We start from the raw sequence: 23596 nt of genomic DNA, 5'->3' as shown, positions 1-23596 counted from the left end.
ACTAATTCATGATGTTAGATTTTAGTGTTTTCTTTTTGATTACATTCAATATTCATAAGGATTCATGAGGATTACATTTTGTTGTCCCATCCACTGATTTTATTTTATTTTTAAAGATTTGAAGGTGCTGTCAGCTTAATAAAACGTCTTTATTCTTGCGTTCATGCTCGAACAGCAGCACAGTCTTATTTATATTTAAATGGATTCATTTAGACTGTTACTGTCCAAATCCACCTGATGTTGGAGCCATCAAACCCGAATCGATGTCTATCTCCCCTCAGCTGCCTGTGGCACGGACCACTCCTCATACACACACGCACAGTCAGGGCTATGACTTCATGTCTGTGCGTGAGGGGAGGAGAGAGCAGCCAGCCTCTCCTCCAGTCAGCAGCCAGCCTGCGCGCTCTTCTCCTCCTGCTCTGGATGATGCTGGGATGCATTTTGGAAGAAGGGGTGCCGGGCAGCAGGGACCCACCAGTAGCACCGCCACTGAGCCTGACATGAATGACAAGTGAAGGAGGTGTTTGAGGGGGGCTCAGCACCGGAATGTGCTCCAGTCTGCTGCGCTGCGCTGCGCACAGGCTCCCTACAGCAATATTTCTGCACCTTTCTGGACCTACCTCGTCTTGTCTGTGACTCAAGAAATCCGATAATTAATAGGGAGAGCTTGGCTTGCATGTGTTTTTGTTTCCGCCGCCCTTTTTCATTCCATTTTTTTTGAGGGGCGGTGGGTGGGATTCCTTTTGTCAAACCTGAAGGAGACAAACTTCTTAGCATGGCACTGGTTATGGAGCCTGTGAGCAAGTGGAGCTCCGGTCAAGTGGTCGATTGGATGAAAGGTAGGACGGAACCTTGAAATGTTTTCAGCGCTGCAGCTTCTTGCAGAGATGTTGAGCTGCAACTGCGCGTCGTAGATTCAGTCAAGATGCCCAAAAAGAACAAAAACACCTGCTGAGCCTCGGCTTTCTGCCTCATCCAGGCTTTAGGTTCCAGCCTCGAATCTTTGGATCCTTTCGTTTCAGGCAGTTTAACGTACTCTTTTAGGCTCGCTCGCCCTCTGGATCGCAAGTCTACGGAAAAGGTTTAAGGCTCTATTGTGTCCCGCTATTGTTTACGCGCGGCTAAGACACGCAGAGCAGATCCTATAATTAGACGCCAGTCTTTATAATTTCTAGTGAATCTGTGCTCATGTTCTGTATTTTAGGGATGTGACTCTTGTTGAAGATGAACATATGTGTGTAGTGTATAAAAATCGGGAATCGTGACCGAACTTGTGCAGCTGTTTGTGAGGCTAAAGACGCTGGAAGTCAATCAAACTTGGATAAACCTCATTTAAATCCATTTAGTCTGATTTAGCATCGACTCGTTTCAGAAATTCACAGGTGGAAGAGCCAGTTTAGAAAGTAAAGGATGACACAGAGTTCACACAAGCGGTCTTCAGAGACACTCAGGGCAGATATTTAGTGTTGAGTTGTTTGTTAAAGTGATAACTGGAGGCTGTCTTCACTCTAAAGGCAGAAACTGTCCGGGGAGGTTCTGAACTCAGATGAGGGACACTCATGATTGTACATTTTTCTGCAGTGTCCAATATTTTTATTTTTTTCCATGTTTTTTTCTTTCAGCATCGCACCCTTCAGCATAGAGCATACATCTGTACTGCAAACACACACGCACACACACGCACACACACAGTTTCTTAGTCACATCTCTAAGCCCAACGGCCGTTTTCTGCTGCCTCAGACATGTTACGATGGCAAAGATCAGTCTTCTGCTCTTTAGGCTCGTGTTGTACATTTTGTACCTGAATATAATGCGGGTTGGGATTTTGTGGCACAACTGTCTCATTAAAAAATGTCAAGCCTATACGATTGAGGATGAGATCTTAAGCGATCTGTAAATACACACCAGTGCAAAGTGTGGTGAGTGAGAAGCAGAGAAGGGTCACGAGATCGGGCTCTCCAGCATCACACATCTGACAAGTGGAGCAGAGAGGACCCAGTGCCTAGAGCCCAGTAATTGTAATAGTGAGGGACGCTGAGGGAGAGGAAACGGCCAGAAGAGGATGGGGGTTTTCGTTCTTGTCTTACATCTATTCTCAGTCTCGTGTCGTTAGCATTCACAGGTTCCATTATTAGCATAGAGATCCGTGATGTCACTGGAGGCCAAATAGGGGCAGCCTGTGACCTTCCCACATTCTCTTTCTCCACCCCCACGTTAGGGTTTTGTGTGAGCAAGACGCTCTATTCTCACTGGCCACAAAAGCTGCTTTAAGGAAGAGATTCTTGTCACACAAAAGAGGAAAAAAAAGAATTCCAGCATTGACTGGAAGACTGCCACTGACAGTTGCACAGTAACTGCTGGAACACATATGAACACATTTGTGAACTGTACGAGATACTGGCCCGATACAGGCTTAGTGTAATCTCTCATTCCTTGTGCATTAACATAATTCATGTTTTGTGCAGTGTAGGAGTTTTATGGCTGCTCTCTGTTGATCTTTCTCGCGTTCTGTCTTCACGGAATAAACACGCATCAGGATAAGTGACACCTCAGACTATCATAAATTTGTGTGAAAAGTGCTGCGTGAATATCTTTTCTACCTCACATTCCAGTGGGATGTTCTGTAATGGAGTTTAGGATCTGCCTGTGCTTTTTTTCCCTGCTCAGATCGGGAAAGCAATGCAGCAACTGGTCGGGGAAATAATGGAAATTAGCCAGTGCAAATAGTCGTGTAGGACCACCCTGTAAAACACAAGATCAGATAAGAGGTGACATTTCAGTTAGAGGGCGGAAATGTGCCACTCTTTATTAAATGTCATCTCCTTTGGGTTCGGCGCGAGTCCTAACTTAAGACATTTAATGAGAGTGCTATCAAAATATTGTCGAGCAAAGCGGATCTTTTGAATGATTACTGCTTAGACGCCTGCATGTTTTACACACTGTTATGTCTCCACATCACTTATTTCTTTATTTGATCCTGCGGTCATGGAGAATCCCTTCCAAAACCCTCTGTTGTGGTTCCTATGGTAACGCAGGGAACCTTCGTCAACATAATGGGTCTCAATTAACTTGCTGAAGAGGCCGATTAGTAAAGCCTCTCAGTTTTTTGCGGAACCATAAAACTTCCTATGTTTACTTTTCCACCGTTCGGCTGCCAGCTAAACCCGGTCTGAATTCTTGATCAGTAACACGCTGAGAAGTGACTCACTTGAAAAGAGGATGAGCAAACAGTTGTCTGTGTTTGTGTGAACCCGCTTCCTCATTAAGGGGAGACTGGGCTATAGAATGGATAGAAAACCATTAGAAAAAGCTGCTGTTGAGAGGATCATGCACAGCACGCAGAGCACGTTGTCTCAAACATTTGTCTATATTATCGATGTATTTATATAAAATTAAGATACAGTAATATAATATACAGTTTTTTTACTTGTATTCATGCATTTAAAAATGTCCAAAGTCCAAAAGATGGCAGCAGCCATAATGTCAGTTGATGGCAGGTTGGCTTTATTCCTATTCTGAGGGTCGCAACGGCTTTTTGGAAGTATTGTTGGTTGGGTGGGTATTTGAGCCATACTGTGATGACAGGTTTGAGGCCCAGTTCACAGGCATACGTGTCTTGATGCTGTGTTCTTCTAGTTTGTGTGTGAGCATTTCTTCGTTTGTCTCTCGGTTTTCACGTTGGCTCACACGTGCTGAGTGAGCAGGTGTCAACTGCAACTCTCCCCTTCCTCCTGGATATATTAAGAATAGATGCAATAAGTATGAAAGAATTCTGTTAAAGATCATTATAGCAGGTTTTTGGTTCACCCCTGTTGTTGCCAATTGCAGTTGTGTTGCATTTCCCCCCACCTAAACCATTCACTTAATAATATTACCTCGTTTAGAGATACTGTAATGTTGAGGAATTGTGATCATAGTGCTACTGTTTTGGAAAAGCATCCTAACCATGGAACTGGAATTACTGGGGATATTCTGACTGGCCTGACACATCATATTTCCGCATCCAGATGACAGCCAACAGTTTCATCTGTGTCTCTGCACAGCTGGCAGCACTAAATATTCACTCACAGTAAAGATGCTGCACTATACCGGCGTCATACACTCCCACATAAGAACTTATAGTGGAAGACAAAAGCTAGTCAAGGATGCGACAGATGGGAAATCAGAAGAACAGATGGACGTATGGATGAATAAACAAATGGGAGTAAGAGAGAGGAGAAGGCATTAGGAAGCTCTTCTCGGTGTTTTCAGCAGCTGAGGAGGCAAAAATAAGACCGAATGCACACGCTAAGTTTTAGATGAGCTGATTGTTGGGGAAAAAACCTGTCCAGGAAGACAGGCTGGCTGTTACCGCCACATTTCCAGTCACCTATATAGTGTGCCCTGCAGAGACGTACAGCCATTATTGTTGTAGATGTTTTCTTGGTTAATGTCCTCTTTTTATCATCTTTGTGTTGTTTGTAGTGGTGTAGGAGTAAGAGGAGCATCGTGCTGGTGAAAGAAGGCTGGAATACCGCGCGGTTTAAAGCGCTTCTCTAACTCTAATGCAGAGACGCTGTTGTGTTCTGTTGGATTCTGCTATGAATATTTAACACATCCTGGCATTGATGCGTGGTTCCGCAGAATTTACCCTCTGCTGGAGTTGAAGAATCACACGTGCTCCTGTGTTCTGCTGCGCCTCGTCGACTGCTTTATTAAAATAACTCACACCTACAGCAGCAGAAAGATGGAAGTGGAGCGGAGACACACGTCTCCTTTTCAGCCGAGCATTTATTCTAGTTTACAGCCAAAATGGCTGTTGGGGAGGGAAATCTCTCAGATTTCCCTACGTAAGACGACAAAAGGAAACACAAATCTCTGCGCAGTTCAACCCGTGTTTAATAGAAAGTACGGATACATCGCATGCACGTGGGCTTCATATGAACCATGTTCTCACTCTGTGGCTCCCAAGGTCTGGACGACTGCCTCCAGCAGTACATCAAAACCTTTGAGAGAGAAAAAGTTGGCGGTGACCAGCTGCTGCGGATCACCCACCAGGAGCTGGAGGACTTGGGGGTGTCCAGGATCGGCCATCAGGAGCTCATTCTGGAGGCTGTGGACTTACTCTGTGCTCTGGTGAGTTCTAGGTCCCCACCCAGCATTTCCATTTCAAAGCTCCCCCCAAAAGTGTCATGTTTGTTACATAAAGGGATTTAACTCAAATTTATCTCCATTTGGGGACTAAAAAATTGTCAAAACAAACACTTGAATAAACCGCACAACAGGGAAAAGGGCTTCACTTCGCCTCAGCCTTTAGACACCAACACTCATCTACCAGATTATCTTTTGCAAATAAGCTTTGCAGACAAATCTTAAAGCTGTTATTAGTGCTGACGTGGATTAAAGGAAGAGATTTCTGCTCCTAGTAACTTTTTGCATGTATCAGCATGATAAAGTTCTTTTCTGCTGACTAAAGTGTCTCAAATGTATACAGCACGTGTGTCGTGCCAGTGACAGCAGCGCGACACCGTGCACCTTCTGCTCTCTTCGAAGTAATTTAACATACAACTGCTTTTGAGGGTTGGTCCGGTGCCTAATTCATGAAAGAACTTGTGAAAAAAAAATGAAATTCAGCTGTTATCCGATTAGGAGTGACTTTCACGTGTCCCTTTGACTGGTGGAGGTGGGATGTCTGGTTTCTGCTTCCTTCCCGGTAGCTGCTGGGAACCAACGCAGGGCAAACGTGTCTTTCTTCATCCATTGAGTTCCAACGGTGATGTGATAGCAGATAGAGGTGGAGGCCAGGCTGACTGCCTGCCTGGATCAGCCAGTCCTCTGTGTCCTCGCAGGATTCCTGCCTGCTGGCTGAGAAAAGCGCTCATATCGTGACTTTAAGTGATACTGGCTTTGCTTTGTATTAATCAATAAGTTCCTGCTTCCAGCAGTGTGTGGGTATCAAGGAGTGGTCGTGTCACGCAGCAGTCCATCTTATCTGCAGAGAGACGATGGTGAAACTTTCTACAGTGTCTTCCACTTTGCTGTGTTCCCCAAGGCTCAGTTCTGGAGCCACACTTCATTACGCATTCTTCAGCTTGGGTTTAATTTAGACGAAAGACGTCGCCTCATGCAATTTGCTTATTTTTAAATCTTTCAAAACTTGTGGAATTGTATAATGTCATTTTGTAAGAAATTGGAACAGAGATATTTTGGGAGCTGCTATTTCTTTTGGGGGGGGGGGGGGGTTGTAGGTGAGTCATTGCAAGTGTGGGGCCGCTTTTGAGCATCATCTGAAGCAATCTTGATATGGAAAAGGCACATTTGTGAGCAATTCAACCCGAAGTAAAAGGAGGAAGGGTGAATAAGCAGTAGGGGGGGAGGATGGCATATAGATGAAGATCTGCTGGCCTGAGAGAAAGAGGCTGGATGGAGATTTAGTGGACTGAGGTCACAGATGCAATCTGAATCCAAAGTCTTCTCATCCTCCATCTCTGCACAGAGGGGGGGGGGGGCTTGCTCCTGCCTCAAAGCTCTTTACGTAACTGAGATTTAGTTTTAAGTCTCTCAGCCACTGCTGTATTAAATATGATTAGTGGACTCCTGTTGCACTCTCCCCCCACGAGTAACCGTGACATGACAGATGTCCACAGGCCGGCACGTGCACTTTGTTGTTGAGGGTGAGCACGGTTGTGCTTTTACTAGACATGCAAAGTGACAGCAGGGGGAGGGGGGGCTCATGGACGGGCCAGAAGGGGTTTCATTCCTCTGACGTAGGCTGCACATTTGATCTGTTTTTACTGTTTAAACGTCTCTCCAGGACAAACAACCTTGTTAAACAGCGAATTTCTCTCTTCTGTAGAATTACGGGCTGGAGACAGAGAACCTGAAGACACTCTCTCACAAGCTCAATGCATCAGCCAAGAACCTGCAGAACTTCATCGCAGGTAGGCGGCGCAGCGGCCACTACGATGGCAGAGCCACTCGCAAGCTGCCCAATGACTTCCTTACCTCGGTGGTGGACCTGATCGCCGCAGCCAAGAGCCTCCTCGCCTGGCTGGACAGGTGAGAGTTGCAAAATGGTGCATAAAGCTCTCCAACATTTCAGTCTAATGCATTCACAAACAAAATGGGTAAAACAAGGTCAAAGGGACGCCTATTCTTACGTTAATGTAGAGATTTATAGATTTGAGTTCAAGGAATGATCAAGGGTTTTGTTAGATATTGGATGCTTGGTTTGTGGGGAAAGGCTGCCAACATCAGAACTTCTTGTGTAATTCTAACTAGATTTTTTAATAAAAAATCATTGTAAAATGTAGAAAAGGCAGTTTGTTTCTGAGGAACTCTACATTTTATTTCGCAATACCTACATAATTGTGATCAAGGTGCTTTTAAGTCTGTCAGTTGACAAGAAAACATGTTGACAGGGTGACCAAAAAGGCGTCGAGCAAGTCTATTTTCGTTTCTGCTTTTTTCCTCCAGGATCCAAGTGTGTGTTTGATCAATTTTGAAGTTCAAAGAAGCGTGTTTAACAGTGCCTTTCTGCTCAGTACTCATATTAATATATCTACATAATCGGCAGGGGTCATTCAGATTAAATGTCCACGCTTTTGTCCAATCTGAATGCATTATCTCTGACAAAGTGACAACTTGCATTTTAAATGTCTCTCATACAAATAAACAACAATAACAATACTTTTAAGTTATTTAGTGACAAAAACATGATGTGTTTTGTGTACCGGTAGTCTTTCGTATGTCCTTGCAAATCATACAGGTTACTTTGGTTTTGTCCAATGAGAGCCATCAATAACATTTATTCCATAAATATAATATATTCTCGAAGGATGAATGATCTAATGGTTCATTCCAGGTGCTCCTTCTTTTTCAGGTCCCCATTTGCTGCTGTGGCTGATTATTCTGTAACCAGAAACAACGTGATCCAGCTGTGTCTCGAGCTCACTACTATTGTACAACAGGTGAATAAACAGTTCCATCACAAATGCAATTAAAGAAAGACTCTGGTTTCATTCATTTTGAATGGAGATGTTGTGTTGAGACATTGAGGATCTGACCTGGCAGATCCTCAATGTCTCAGACAGCACAACAATTCACATATGCAGACGACAATATCAGCGAGATTTGGTGGAATTTGGTTTGAATTGGTGAGAGTAACAGTTTTTGGCTGAACCTCAAAGGCTTTTCTGTTTAAAAAGTCTCTCTCTCTAGTCCACAGTAACAATCAGAGCACCAAAAACACTTTTTCAGGCACGTCAATGAATTCACACAGCAGAATAAATTCTGATATTACAGCACAATATTTTCCCTTTTAAGCCCACCAGTTTTTTGTTGAAATGTGTTTTGTATAACGTGCCGCCTGGTTGAGCTGAAATAAAGATAATGGGTCTGATCAAGGTGAGATATGGTTTGAGTTTAGTGCGTTTTCCTTTTCCTCAAATGTCGTTAGCCTCAGCCTTGATCACCCCTCTGAGCAATCAGCAAAGAATGAGAAAAGCTATTCTTTTATTTAGAGGAGGTGATGATGAAAATGCAAATTGCAAAAACGAAAGGTGGGAGTGAAAAAGGTGAGTGAGGGAACTAAAGACAGAGAAAGGCTGGCAGAGAGAGAGAGAGAGAGAAAGAGAGCGATCTGCCTCCGCATTAGTGATTCATTTGTTTGGTGTTTGCATTTGGTTGTGCATGTCTGTGTGGGAGTGTTGGGGGTTATAGGTGCCAAGCTTATATCCACCTACAGCCAAAATGCCAATAATAACCAATTTAACACGCTCTGTCACCCTGCAGGACTGCTCTGTGTACGAAACGGAAAACAAAATTCTGCACGTGGTGAGTTCTTGCACCCGAGCGAGGCTGTAACGTGCACACTGCGAGTCTGCAGCCTGTGCATCTCTAACTGCTCCTTCTTTCCCCCTCAGTGTAAAACTCTGTCGGAGGTGTGCGACCACATCATCTCTCTGTCTTCAGATCCTATGGTCTCCCAGGCTGCACACCTGGAGGTGGTGCAGCTGGCCAACATCAAATCCACCGAAGGACTGGTAAGGCCTTGGAGAACAGCCATTGAGTTTGTCTCTCTGTAAGAATAAGTAGATTTACATCCATATTTGTATCCCAAAAGGAAATAAATGTGAAATAATAAGGGCCATTTTCATGAGGTTTAACATGTTCCATTTGAAATATAGACGACATTTATAGTGCAGTGTAATTGTTCACCTTATTTTCCCTATAGAAATGACAAATCACTGTATTTTTCTCTGATGTGTGGAGTGAACCACAATAGTATCACTTAAACATAACGAATTAAGATGTTAGTGATATATAAGCCTTATTCATTCCTCTTATGGCCTTTTGTCCTTCTTCTTCTTATTATTATTAACAATAGAAATAGGACTGTTGTGGCTAATAAAGGCACAGTGGAATTTATTTTTAATAGACAGTAGGTGTCCTGCAGTCTGACTCTAAAGAATCATACCTTTTACCGGTATAACAAGAGTACTACTAAGAAACAGAGAATTCTATTCCATGGTTTTATTAACTATCATAAAAAGTTTATAGTAAAATGCTATTAGTGCTAAACAACGGAGACATGTTCAAATTACATGATTACGACCTTTTTCGTTTTGAACGATTTTGCATGTTTTATCCCTCATGTGTGATCTCTCACTCCTTGTTAAGCAAACGCTATAAGGGCGTCTTTTTACAGCGTTGTTTTAAAGTTTGATGAGGCATTGACAGGGGTCAAATGTTTCTGTGCTGCTGCGCCGCTGCTGCTGCTGCTGTGCTGCTGCTGTGCCGCTGCTGCTGCTGTGCTGACCAGGATAAGTGCTGCCCACTGCAGCTGCCCCAAATCTAGGTTTTGCTGAGCTTGTGGGCACACGAATAAGCTGACAAAATGCAACATGATAAGCTGCCCGTCAATAAATATTTGTTGAAAAGCACATGGGCAGAAATAAAATGCACAGTGTGCGCAAACTATGTGGACAATATGAACAAAGCCTAGACTCAAAGTAGAGGCATGTTTGTGACCGCGGTGTAACCGTTTGCACTTTGTCAGACTCCATTCTTGCACTGACCTACACTTACACATAAGCACCCTGCCTGGGGCACATAGATGTCCAACCCCCCACTCAAATACAAGCAGGGGGCAAGAAAATTCTCTCATCCGTTCAGTAAATCCCCAGCACAGTAGGACGAGTGGCCTAAGAATAAAGCTCTTACACTTATCTTGGAGGTTGGCGTGCTGCTTCGGTGCATTTGTGTGCGGCTGCAGATATCCGAGTGTGTTTTCAAAATGCCTTTTTAACGTGTTTGTTTTTGGGCAGGAGACAAAACAGTATTGACAGAGCACTAATCGGCCATGTGCAATTCAATTTACCTTAAAGAGCCTTTGAGACTCATCACATGACGTTAAGTCAGATTATACGACGTGTGTTTGGAAAGCAAATCCTTGGAAATGTGTTTTTCCCTGCTGCTCGTCATTAACTAACACAAATTCCCCGTTAGGTTGCACTGCAGACATGAACATATATGTTGTGTGGACTGACGATTGTGCTGACCTCCCACAGGGCATGTATATCAAATCAACATATGATGGTTTGCATGTCATCACTGGGACGACTGAAGGCGTAAGTGTAAACCTCTTTGAGCTCCCTCATGTAGGTGTTTGTCTCACTGCATATTCCTGTCTAATGTTCCATGCAGTTGTGTGATTTGCTGATGAGGAGCAGCAGCTAATGGTCACGTTTCTCTGCCTCTCCATCAGTCCCTCGCTGACCGCTGTAAGAAAATCCATGCTGGAGATGAAGTCATTCAGGTCAATCATCAGACAGTGGTAAGAACCCTCTGCTCATTTCATCTAATCACTCCATCTTTCGGATTCCTAATTATATTTCCATAAGCAAGTGGATAATTCTGATGCTTTTAATGTACATTTTCTACATATTTCTGACCCTTTTTTAGCGCAGTCACAGTGGGCCAGCAGCTAGACCTGCACTACCTGTGCTCAGTGCTGCAGGCTGCTTTTGACGATGTAACGTTCTGACTGAATGGGACCGCAGCATCACAAGGACAATCGGATAGTCAGGTTTATTTAACTCAGGTCACCACAGCATCTCACCCAAAGTACAATCTCTGGCCCTCAGAGAGATGCAGAATTTAAAAATGAATATGGCCTCATCTGCTCACTGCTGGGCTGTTGGACAGCTGAGAGACGTTTCTCATTCCACAAAATGCTTTAAGACCTTCAGCTTCAACTGGAGTTGCAGCCAAATCCAGTAGATCTGAAGTAAGTGGTGGCTGCCTGTGTAGCCGCTGCTGCCTTGTGTGCAGTCTAGCGTGTGTTTTGGAGAGCTGCTCACCAGCTTGCTCTCAGTTATAGAGCAACAAATCATGATAATCACATGCAAACTTTGAAGTTAAATGTGCTCCTGATTCCAATGACCAGCTATTCCAACGAGTTATTTATTATGTTTTCACTAAAATATGGAAAAATTATGCTTTTATGAGTTGAATGGATGATTCAAATGGATCAACGTTGAGAGTGTTTGTCCCACAAATGTATATTTTGACATTTTTCTTATTATGGGAACTGCACAGATTTCCTCTTGCTCAAATACTAATATGAAATTCAGAGTAAATGAAAGCAAAAAACTTGCAGCGTTTGAATATAGCACCCTTTGTCTACAATAATTGCTACTTGTATGTGCAGTGGCGAGGTGTCGCTCATCTCGCCCACCAATTGCTGCCATTTCTGTCAAGGCTAAGTGCAGATGCAGACATGGTTTTGGCAAAGATGGATTCGGAGCAGTGAGGCTGGTGTGCATGCCGTGTGCCGTGCAACCATAACAGCTCTTTATATTTACTGTATTATGTGTTATGGACTACACGTGGGAGCTGGACTTGAAGGAGAGCTAGTTCTGCTGCACATCACGAATGAGAAAATCAGCAGCAGCTGAGTAAATTTGACCGCTTAAGTGGGTGATGGCAAGATGTTAAATCAGATGTCTCGGCTGGTTGCCGAGCCAAAAGGGCGCTGTCACTCAAAGTGGCTCCCTTAACCTATTTCAGCCCTCTGAAATAATGTAATTTACTTGAGCCTGTAGGTATGATCATGGTGGATAGCCGACTGTTGCAGCAAATCGCTGCAAAATGTAAACAGTGGGTTGTATTCATGGTATTCCAAGAGGAAGGCGGTTCCATTCCATTTTAGCTTAACTGAGTGGGTTTTCTCCAGGCACCCCAGTTTCCACCTACAGGCCAAAGAACATGCACTTTGGATTAATTGGAGTGATGTGTGCTCTGAGATGGATGGATGGATGGATGGATGGATGGGTGGGTGGGTGGGTAAGTGGATGGATGGATGGATGGATGGATGATGGATGGATGGATGGATGGATGGATGGATGGATGGATGGATGGATGGATGGATGGATGGAAGGTCGTCATATAGGAATGATGTAATCTGATGGGCGTCCCTTCAGTCAACATGCAGGACGGATGCAAAGCACGTGAAAAAGATTAAAAAGAACAAAAGAAAGTCTTTACCATCAAACAATTCTTAAGATAAGACAATTGAAAACACTCAGTAACATTTTGGAGTTTTGCTGCTTTAAATTAAGTTTATTTGGGTTCTTCCTGCAACGAATACATGCTTTTAGCTATAAAACCTGCCTGCTACCTTTAATGCATTTTCCATGTGAAGGATTTCTCTGTAATAGTTGTCAAGGTGAAAAATGGCTTGGAAGGGACCAGAGTGACTGCAAGGTCACTGCCTGAAAAATGCCCTTGTTTCTAACTGTTCGGAACACAGGAAACGTACTGAAACTCACTGCTAGCAGCCAAATGAGTGGAGATTTTCACCCCAAACTAGATGTGGCATATTTGGTTCAGTTGCAGACGCACTCACTCTGGGCGTGAATTGCGTGCGTGCGTGTGCATCTGTGTGTTAAATGTCATCAAAACTGGGTTAGCAGTTATTTGCAAAGCATGCAGCTGTTCAGAACATCCAGCATCACAGGAGCGCCTGCAGATTAGTATCACAGGAGGGTACAAGATGCCCTTCGGCATCCAGGGACGTGCGCGGCGGCCTCGCCAGCTTCACAGTCTGCAGGCTGTTGTGCACAGCTTCTAACCATCATGATCTGTGTGCCTTATTAGAATAATCACCACCAACCATGTGTGGGAAAAAAGGCCGAGTCCTCTCGTCTTGTACTTAGTCGTCAGCCTATGAAAGTGGCGGTGGTGTTGCGGACCCCCTGACCACGCTGTTGCTGTCTCGCTAGGTGGGCTGGCAGCTGAAGAACTTGGTGAACCTTTTGCGTGGGGACCCGGCAGGCGTGACCCTGACGCTAAAGAAACGCCCGCAGAGCACGCTGACTTCAACCCCCGCTCTGCTCAAGAACATGAGATGGAAACCGTTGGCTCTGCAAGTACGAAGGCGCTTTTCATTTTCATCCTCCACAGACGTGTGTGATGTTCATGTTTGTCTGTTCGCGAAATGCGCCCGCGTATATATGGATCCTTGGATGGGTCCCAACCGACTACTCAGAGACCGATACCCCACACAAGGCTGTAAATAGAAACGTGAGGAGTGTGGATGTAAAGGTCGGGTTATTCCAGCAGGGATCAGCTTTATAAACTGCTCTTTTCAGTTTTTGGCATTTACATGTAGATATTTGTGGCCATGACTACTATTGTGCTTATTTATGGCTACATTTTTTCAGCTTGCCACTTAATAGATTCAGCATAACTTGAATACAAGGTGATGCATCGGCCCTTCGATGCATCTGTTGTCCTAGTTTGGCCACTTTGGTGAGGATGGGATGCTTGAGCCAGATTGGTATTAATGTAGCCCAGTCTGGTTTTCTTTGTGCCCCACGCCAGAAAAAAAAGTGCTCTCTCTCCCCCGGGGGCCCTGAAGCACAGTTCTACGTAGGTTACCTTCTGCTTCATCACTCATCCCACCCATTTCTTTCTTCTCCTCCACCCAAATCAAATTTGCTACTCCGATGGTGGGGGAGAAATCAAAACACTAATGTTTCTAACTGTGGGACGTAGCTTAAATCAAGCGTGTTAAGGTGTTACAAAGGACATCAGAGCCCTGCGGTAGCTGCGCAACACACACACACACACACACACACACATACACAGATGATGGTGTAACAAATTGTCGATGTTACTCATCTGGTTTTGGAGTTTTAAAGTTCAATGCGTTGCTGACAATAATAACCTAGAATCAAGGATTTGCACCTTAACATAGTCTGGAAAGTGATTCTAACTACACCAGAATTCTTGCCCCATGTAATGTATGACCGAGTTTCCCTAACCTGAGCGTGTGGACTGAGTGGACTGCACAACAGCTCGCCTCTCGAGTGCGGCGGTCAGAGAGAAAGAAACGAAACATACATTACACTGCTCATTTCACGGATGAGCTGCTCAGTGACACAGTCTAAACTGAGCAAATGGTGTCTGACCAACTGTCTGAACTCCAAATTTTCAATGTGTCACTCTCTGCATCCATCCATCCCCCTCCCTCTCTCCTCTCCTCTGTCTGACTCCTTCCCACGTGCACGCACTTATTCTCGCTCACACGCAGCCGCTCTTCCCCCAGAGCCCGAGCAGCAGCGTCACCACACCGACCAGCACTTTAAGCACTCCCTCTAGGAGGAGCAGCTGCGCCCTGAAGGACCTCTACATCCCCCCTCCACCATCGGAGCCCTACACCCCCAGGTGAACACACACAGGCACACACGTTCTTCCAAAGAAGGTCACTCACAATGTGTCCTTAAAAACAAAGTGTGAGATCAAGGCAACAACAAAAAACATCCAGTAAAACTTAACAAGCATATTCAAACTTACGGCCAGGGAAAAACAAGCTAATAAGGTTTAGAACAATTCAAGGTTAATTCATGAATAATAAATATGTTTGATGAGGTATTTTAATGATAAAATACTACTTGTTCCACAGAGACGAGAAGGGGAACATGCCAGGTGAAAGTACTCAGTCGGACGTGCACGTGGTGGAGAGATCGGAGTCACCAAACTCCTACCTGGACCAGGAGTGTCGGGGGCAGTTTCCTCTGGTGGAGGAAGACTCCATCCTGTACTGTTATGAGTATGACCAGAACCAAGAGGTGCCATCCCACCGCAGGGAAAGCACACCCACCTATGGTAAGACTTCTGTGTGTGTGTGTGTGTGTGTGTGTGTGTGTGTGTGTGTGTGTGTGTGGGTGGACAGCGATATGATGTTGACATTTCCTGCCATGCCTCCTTGTTCTAGGCAGGCTCAGGCCCATTTCGATGCCGGTGGAATACAACTGGGCGGGTGACGGCGAAGATCTGGTCAAGCTGAAGAGAGAGAGCAGGAGAGGTGAGTGGGAGGCAGCAGGAGTGAGGAGAGGAAGAAGAAAGGGAGGCAGAGAAAGGATGGGTGAAGAGAGAGAGAGAGGGATGCTGAGGTGGGTGGGTGGATATCTCATAATATCCTAACCCTCTCAGATCTCCACGCCAAAAAGAATCTAGAAGGATGAGCTGGCCTGTCAGAACTGATAACATGCCGGATATCAATTTCTGCCTCCGTATCCTCCATATGTTCATCATCCGTCGCTGCTCCCTTTCCCCTTCTATCCCGCGCTGTTTCGCGCTCTCAGCTGTCTCGCTGTTTATCTTTAAATCCTACTCTGTTGCTTTGACAACTGTGGAAATACATCCAACCGCAGGTTCTCCCATTCCTGTGCTACAGTAGGAGGGAAAATGCTGCGTGAGGGGTCGCGCTTCAATCTCAAAGAAAGACGTTGAGTGATGTGTTTGTTTTCCTCGGGGACGTTGGCGGCATGTTGCTTTTTCACTATAATTAGACAACAATTTGAATTTTTGAGGCGTTCGCCCTTGGCAACAGTCTAACGTGGGTTTTTCTCATCAAAAACCATCGACAATTGATACGTTTTTTTCACCAGTCATGTCCAGCGTTGATTTTTCCTACACTCTGTCCCTGCAGAGAACTCCCTGCTGCGCTTTGCAAGTGAAGATAAAGGCCCAGGGGAGGACTTTTTACTGGGACGGAGCCTGAGTCAAAACAGGAGGAAGAGCGACCGAGGAGGAGGCTCCACCCATTACACCCTCATCCCCGCCCTCCAAATGGAAGTGTCCACGTCCAGCTCCGACTCTGCGTCCCTCTACCACGTGAGTCCCGCTGCAGGCGGTTGCAATAAAATCCCCTTTTATCTGCACGTCACGTTGTCCTTATTTCCCGGATTCATCGCAGGTGTTTGAACGATCCTCGATGAGGTCAAGGTCAAAGAAAAAGAGCAAAGGTACGAGGGTCCGTCGGAGCGTTCAGGGCCGAGCGTCTGGTTTGTGTGGGAGCTTTCTGAACCTTTCCTGTCACCTGCAGCCGGGAGCCCCGTATCTTCCATCAGTAAGAGGCGGATCTCCTGCAGGGACCTGGGTCAGGGGGACTGTGAAGGCTGGCTGTGGAAAAAGAAGGACGCTAAAACCTATTTCTCACAGAAGTGGAAGAAATACTGGTTCATCCTGAAAGACACGTGTCTATATTGGTACATGAATGAGGAGGTGAAGACATTTTCATTAGAAATATTCATTTGCACAACCCGGCTTTTCCGGTAATATTTATTTTATTACCCTTCGCAGGACGAGAAGGCAGAAGGCTTTGTCAGCCTTCCAGAGTTCAAGATTGATCGTGCCACCGAATGCCGCAGGAAGTAGTGAGTACTTATTTTCATCAGCAAACAACAGTGTCCTCCTGTTGGCGCATTTAGGAGCAATCATTCAAATGAGTTTCAGTCATGAGAGAAATGAATTATGCAAACATCCTTTATTATTTTGATTCATATAAAGATGGAGTCTCAGTGTTGAGTGGGTGATTTATGGATTGACGCATTGAGGCAGATGAAAAAAAGTGACATACATGATACATAATGGCTGAGATGGAGAGATGAGGGAGACAATCATTCGTAAAATAGATAAATACCACCGGACAATGCACACAATCGCCTATTGACACCCCCGGGCGGGCGATTAAGATCAACCATGCAAGAGAGGAATGATGACAGGATGATGGGCAAAAATAAAATTCAGCATAATCAGGCTGAAGAATAATGTGATAAATAATAATAACATTTGAGGAACTGCAGGAAATATACAGAGATTATTTACAAATCACACAACGCCGTGTTTGATTAGTCGGAAGAATATTAAATGTGTACATGATAGGTTTCATGTGTTTTCCCGTGGATACGGTATTAATTCAAATTCTAGATTTATCCTTTTTTTTACCCCATATGCATACTTTTTATGTCAGCAAAGGTATACCACTGTGTATAAACTTTGTTCTTCTATTACAAAAAGCATTGTAATCTATTGTGCTTAAAGAAATTCCGTTCCCTACACTGTTTATACAGTTCACATAAAGAACGTCCCATTTCATCACACTTGTAAGTACATTTGCCACAATGTTTTTGCGCAGGGCTATTTCCTATATTCCTCTCAACCACTGGACTCACGTGTTCTTTAGACGTGTAGGGGCAGCTTTTGGCAATAAGCAGGAGTGTTTATTTGACGAAGTGAAATCCGGCAGTTCATGCGTCACTCCGCCATAATGAATGTGTGGTCTGTTTATCGCTGCAGCCTTGTGTATTCACATGCTAATCTCTCCTATATGTCCTGGTTTTTGCGCTTAAGTGTGATTCAACATAGCATCCGTTCTCTTTCAGCGCTTTCAAAGCGTGCCACCCAAAGATAAAGACCTTCTACTTCGCAGCGGAAAATGTAGACGACATGTCCCGGTGAGTTAATGAGGCTGCGATAGTCGGGATGTAAACTCCCACAGCCTCACCACCACCCGCACCCCCCACCTCCACCACCAGCACCCTTTCCTCAGAGGACAGGAGTCTCTCTGAAATGGAGCGGATCCAAACCCAGACTCACACACACAAACATGCTTGCAGAAAACCTTTTACATGCTGCCTTACCGCTGTGATTCATGCCTGCCCCCTCCCCACAGGTGGCTGAGTCGCCTCAGTATGGCGGTGGCAGGCTACTCTGAGCAGGAGAAAATTTGCCAGGACCAAGGTGAGATTAGTCACAGGCGTATTTGCAAAAGGTTTCTTTGCTGCAGGCGGCTGGTCAGCGGTTATATAAGGAGGCTGCTGCTAGACTTCAGGACGTCACGTCGCTGCTTTCAGACCGCCGGCGGATGATGAACGTACCAATAATTATTTTGCTGCTATCAGAGGGTCACGGCTGTAATTTTCCACCTCAGCTGCATGCCAGCTCCAGCACAAGTTCACAAATAATAGAGTAGACAGCAGAGGTGAGGACGGCACAAGCACGCAGAGAAATGTTGTAAACTTTAATGGCTCAGCCGGCTGGTTTTCACTTCGAGAGTGACAAGAAAGCAGACCTGAAACAGAAGATCCGGGGAGGAAACCCAGGATTTCGGTGGTCTCCTGACATCAGCTTGTAATTGGAGCGTTTGATTACAGTTTGGTGATGCTGTCCAAATATTTCGAGCCCTGAATATTAAGGTACTCTGGGAAAAAAAGATCATTTCCAAATGGTGCCAGTTGTGAAAACAAATGAATGTAGAAGTCGGGCCTTTGTTTTAATCCATCGTTGTGGTTTAAATGGTGATTGTCAAAAGGATCACGGTTCTACATATAAACTACAAAAACCTCCAGCATCACCACTCATATTCATTCCACGTGAATGCTGTTGAGTTACAGGGTTATTAACAAACAAACAAACAAAACACCAACCTAAAATTGCTTTAAGTTCGTGTTTATTCCGATGCAATTCTCTGGAAAACCAATTAAAAGATCTGATCTGTGAATCAGCGGCGGAGGCTTTTTAACACCTCACGCTTCCACGTCTGCTTAGCAATGAAATCTCCTCTCTGAATATTTATGCTAATTTTAGGAGATGAAGGCTTGTTTATTATTTCATATACTGGTTTTTGATCTCCAGCAACAGGACAGGAAATAATGTAACCCTGGTGCTTTTCTGAGGAGCTTACATAAAATCCTCGCAGCAGTGGGCGAGTGAGATGAGGTTTGTCACCGGTTTTACAGAGACGGGGCTTCATTCTTCACCATAAAGTTACAAAATTGGACCATTAACACCCCCGACAAGACAAAAAACCGAGACATTCTTGTCTTTCTTTTGAACCGGCACTGTCTCATCACTCCCACGCCACACCAACACGGCAGTGGCACCTTTCAAACTGCAGTTCCACGGAGAAGGATGATCTGCTTGACCTGAGGCTTCGGCTCAAAGCAAGACCGATGATTAATTGCACAAGAACCATTTTTAGATTTTCTGCAAACTGGAAACTCCCTGCTTCTGTTGACGGATGGGTTCTGCTGCTAGTGTTCAGGTTTCTTTGGTTCCGCTGTGGTGATCTCGTTATATGTGGAAATATAAAGAAGTGATATTTGAGCAATTAGCACAGAACAATATTTACACATAAATAAACAGTATTGCCAAGTTATTTTTTTTAGATTGTGGGATATTTCTTTTTTTAATTGTTATATTTCTTATTATTTGTTACCAATAGGGGGCGCCTCTGCATTTCAGCAGTGCTTGAATGTTTTAAATGTTCTTTTCTGCTGTAACAGAGAGATAAATAACAGGCTATTTCTTCATGACAGAATATTGGAGTGAGAGTGATCACGAGGACATGGAGATGCCCTCGATGTCCAAACAGGACAGTCCCCCTCCCCCTTATGACACCTACCCCAGAGCATCGTCGGTGAGGCCCACAGCCTGCTGTCTACATATGGGCATCGTAGCACGCCGCAAAGCCCCACCAACCCTGTGTTTGTGTTTAGGTGAGCCCCTACCTGGAGCCCAAACGCGGTCACCTCTCCTCCTCCGACACATTCCAGTCCCGCTCCTCTCACGAGGAGTTCCACTCAGAGCCCCTCGACGCAGGCAGTGGCAGCAACAACGGCATCTCGCCCGGGCAGAAGATGAGCAGCCACAGGAACTCGTGGCAGGAGCAGATGGAGACCAACATGCGGCTGCAGTACCTCCAGACGTTTCCCGGTGAGGAGACCCTATTGATTGACAACAGTGATCAACTGGCAATGGAGTACAGACGGCAGTCCACCCTGCCACCACCTCGAAGCCTGCTGCAGGATCACTACAGGGCCCTGCCCCTGCCCCTCAGGGCGAGCATCGATTCGGAAGTGGGTGGGAAACCCCGCAGCTTCACACTACCCAGGGACAGTGGGCTCCACGCCATCCTGGCTGCTACCGCCGCTGCGTCTGAACAGAGAGAACCCCAGCATTATCGCTTGGAGCGGCCCGGAGATCCTGGTAAGACCAGCGGAATCCTCATATCCAAAGAAATATTTAGGAGAACACAATATTGCGTCACAGCAGAACGACACCACGGAGCCTGAAGCAAGTCGGGATTCACGACATCTACGCGCGGCTTCGTTTCACATGATGCTTTATTAAAAACACGTGCTTACATATATTTGCATTTTAGTAATACAGTTCAGTAGTAGTACAGTTCAGTTCCAGTTGAAATGCTCACATAGCAGGATGTGTGGTGTCAGTGTAAAGGCGATAATCCGACAGGGCCGGGTGGGTGGCCAGGAGAATCACATTTATTAACATTAGCCTTTAATCGCTAAACGCAGGACCTCTCCAGCATATCTTTCTCTTCATCTGCAGTGGTGAGCAAAGTGCACCTCCTCCTTGTCAGCTATTCTGTCAGATCCAGCAAAGAGGTTGGGCCCTCATGTTGTTTTATTGGACTGGATTGGCAGCAGCCCTTTAAAACCCTCCAGGGCAGATGTCTAAGTAAAATGAAATTTAGTGTCCCATTTAGTGAGTATGGTTGGCAGTCCTCTCTCTCTCTCACACACACACACACACTTCCACTCACTCTCGATCTTTTTTGCCAATTTGAGATGCCACAGTGCCTCTTGGCAGTGCTTGAATGGTGAGGCAAGTAGGAAACCTTTTCAGGCCGTGTTAGTGCGGAATCCAGAGCAGGATAAAGGAACCAGCCCCGGGCTGCTCAGCTTGTCCTCGTTAATCCATTTCTCTCTTATCCAGTTCACTCACTCCAGAGAGAAGGGAAAAAGCACGAACAGGCATCAAATATGGTGATGGTGTATTTCACACACATTCAGGATTCACCAAAAACACAAGTTCGTCACTTAATTGTAGTGCTCAGGTTTCGCCAACAGAGGGCAGTGTGTATTAAGAGGATACAGCAAGATCTGAAGATGCGCTTTAACTTAATGTTTAATACTCTTCGATTCTAATTAACACTGAATAGTTCATTTAAAAATAAAAAATGATGTTTGCCAATAAACAAACAATAAAATCTGCAATTCATTAGCAGTTGCACATACGTATTCAAGATGTCAATGACATTATTTCTCTTCTGAAATATCAGAAAAACTCACTTATACCATCCAATAGGTGCTAGACAGGACTGCAGGATGCAGGCAGACTCTCTGGGAGATTTGTACCGGGCTCTGGAACAGACTAGCCTGGCTTCCTCAGCTGACCATAGGTCAACCAGCCGCCTTGAATACAAGCGCTCATTTGTGCGCCGAGTCAACGACCCTCTGCTCAATGACAAACTCCACCGGCTCCGGATCCTCAATAGTTCCCTCAAGGTGTGGTACTGTGCTTTGATGACATTTGACCCATGGGATTTTGGTGGAGTGTTAACGTACCTGTTTTTATTTTTTGGGTCCCTACAGAATGTTCCTCTTCAGGACACAAACAGATCTATGGGCTTTTTAGGGTGAAGTTGAGCGAACGGATTGAAGCTATTCCCTCTGCCTGTGCCTCACAGAGCCAACATCTTCCCGCTGGAGATAACTGGCACCTGAAGTCTTTATTTTTCCTCCCTGCTCAGCGCTCTGTTCTACTCCTCCTCCTTCCACACAGCTCAGAAGCACAAAGACTCGGTATCGTTAGAATCCGGGGAGACTTTCCGAAGAAGACAAAATAGACGACTGGTTTGATGAATAAATGAATTTATGCACTTTGTGATGACTTGATTAAGAGCTTTGAACCGGATGCATGTCCGCCCCCCTCCTTCGCTTCTGTTGGCTTCATTCCTGCAGGAGCCGTGTTCGGTCACTATGTCGCTGGAGGAATTAAGCACTATTTTGGATGTACAAGACATTTTGTCGTGCATGTGTGTGTGCGTGTGTGTGCGATTAAGGTTCGTGCTATGACTGTACAGGGTGTTCAACGTATATTTAATATTGCATCATCACAACAGACGTCACCACATGATGTAACGGGGTACTACTGCAAAGTGTAACTCAAGTGCTGTGCCTCAGTGATTGTGAATGTATGTTGTGCTTTTCCAGGACGGACGGAGAAAGTTCCGAAAGCAACCGTCTCCTCAAAAACAGCGCTTGATGGCAATAATGAACTAGTATTGTAAATTACAAAGGAATCATCCGGATATTTTTGTATGCATGCTGTCTATATAGTTGTTTGTAAAACATCTTTTGTATTTCAAGGTACTTTTGAACACTAAACACCCCCCACACACACACACACCACCACCACCATGTTGTGTTTTTAACACGTGTTTTACAGTATAGCCCAGAGTATTTTTTTTTAAGTGTTCACCACGTGAAAGATGAAAATCTGTATTTATTAAGTGTTTAATGTACAAGCATGCTTTGTGAAATACATTGCAATGGCATTGGACAGTGACTGACGTTGCACAAGTGTGCCATATTGTAGCTATATTACTTTTTTTATGAAATAAATGACAGTGGCACACGTAAAAACTGTTGCTGATTGTTTCTTTTGCCTCTGTCATAATTCCATTTCTATACGTGACGAAGGCTTCAGAGGGTGGTGATCTGCCAATGTGGCGTAGCTCAGCTCCTCTTCATGGTAATTATGAGTGACAAAAAAGAGGATCTTTACAGGACACGAGGGAAAACTAAAACATTGCCATTGCTGATTTAATATGCATGGACACAATTTGGTTTTAGTAATATTTTGGCCTGGTACAAGATCTATTTAGATTAATATTTTCCTGAGCCTAAAGATGCAAAACAGAGTCTGATGGTATGAAAATCACAGTAGTTCAGTGTCAATCAAAAAAGGGGGCATTTAAATTCCATATATACCCTCAAATATAGATTTAGGATTAATATTCATCAGTATCTTGTTCTGAACTCTTTTACTTTCCCTTGGCTGCACCCATTCCTGCACCCAACACAGCATTCCCGACGCATACGTTGTCCTACTTGTTCATTAACCCTCAGATTCCGCTTACTTACGTGCCAAAGATTCCACAGCTGAGCTCACTAAGCATTCGCCTGCCTGGTTGTATTTTCGTAAATAAGAGCAAATGTGATTAGAGAGCAGGATGAGACAGGAAAGCCTGTGTGTCATCAGTCTTCACAGCAGCGAGCGGCCACTCTGAACCACCACCCTGGTGTTGGCCTGACTAATTGTTGACTCACAAACAAGTTTTGATCTATTCTCAGCAGGTCCAAAACAAACAAGAGTGATTCTCCCTGCAACCACGTGACCATTGACACATTTAGATCAATATTTGAATTATCATATTTGCAGCTCCCAGAAATGCAGC

General features: G+C 44.8%; 1 protein-coding gene across 4 annotated transcripts; it reads left to right on the top strand.

Annotated features, from left to right (window-relative positions):
• The first annotated feature begins 347 nt into the window (after positions 1 to 347).
• Positions 348 to 22781, top strand: LOC130537706 (connector enhancer of kinase suppressor of ras 2-like). Of its 4 annotated transcripts, none has more exons than XM_057054706.1 (22): positions 348 to 839; positions 4952 to 5115; positions 6836 to 7038; positions 7844 to 7949; positions 8773 to 8814; positions 8904 to 9023; positions 10551 to 10610; positions 10748 to 10816; positions 13266 to 13412; positions 14579 to 14712; positions 14951 to 15153; positions 15263 to 15352; positions 15980 to 16164; positions 16247 to 16295; positions 16376 to 16554; positions 16633 to 16706; positions 17715 to 17786; positions 18005 to 18072; positions 19650 to 19750; positions 19830 to 20319; positions 21442 to 21641; positions 21729 to 22781. In XM_057054706.1, the coding sequence occupies exons 1-22, from the start codon at positions 776 to 778 to the stop codon at positions 21774 to 21776; spliced, it is 2868 nt and encodes a 955-aa protein (XP_056910686.1). In that variant the 5' UTR covers positions 348 to 775; the 3' UTR covers positions 21777 to 22781. The 4 variants fall into 4 exon arrangements, with proteins under 4 accessions (XP_056910686.1, XP_056910690.1, XP_056910689.1 ...); XM_057054710.1 differs by having other exon boundaries at positions 349 to 839; positions 7862 to 7949; positions 14594 to 14712; XM_057054709.1 differs by having other exon boundaries at positions 349 to 839; positions 7862 to 7949.
• The last annotated feature ends 815 nt before the right edge of the window (positions 22782 to 23596 follow it).

This window comes from Takifugu flavidus, chromosome 14 (assembly GCF_003711565.1).
Source record: "Takifugu flavidus isolate HTHZ2018 chromosome 14, ASM371156v2, whole genome shotgun sequence".
NCBI classification, from domain to species: Eukaryota; Metazoa; Chordata; class Actinopteri; order Tetraodontiformes; family Tetraodontidae; genus Takifugu; species Takifugu flavidus.
This window is presented reverse-complemented; position numbering and strand designations above follow the sequence as displayed.

Coding starts and splice junctions, on each gene's coding strand:
- LOC130537706 (XM_057054706.1), top strand. CDS start 776: ATGGCACTGGTTATGGAGCCTGTGAGCAAGTGGAGCTCCGGTCAAGTG. Junction 8,815..8,903: donor AAAACAAAATTCTGCACGTG/GTGAGTTCTTGC, acceptor TTTCCCCCTCAG/TGTAAAACTCTGTCGGAGGT. Junction 17,787..18,004: donor AATGTAGACGACATGTCCCG/GTGAGTTAATGA, acceptor CCCTCCCCACAG/GTGGCTGAGTCGCCTCAGTA.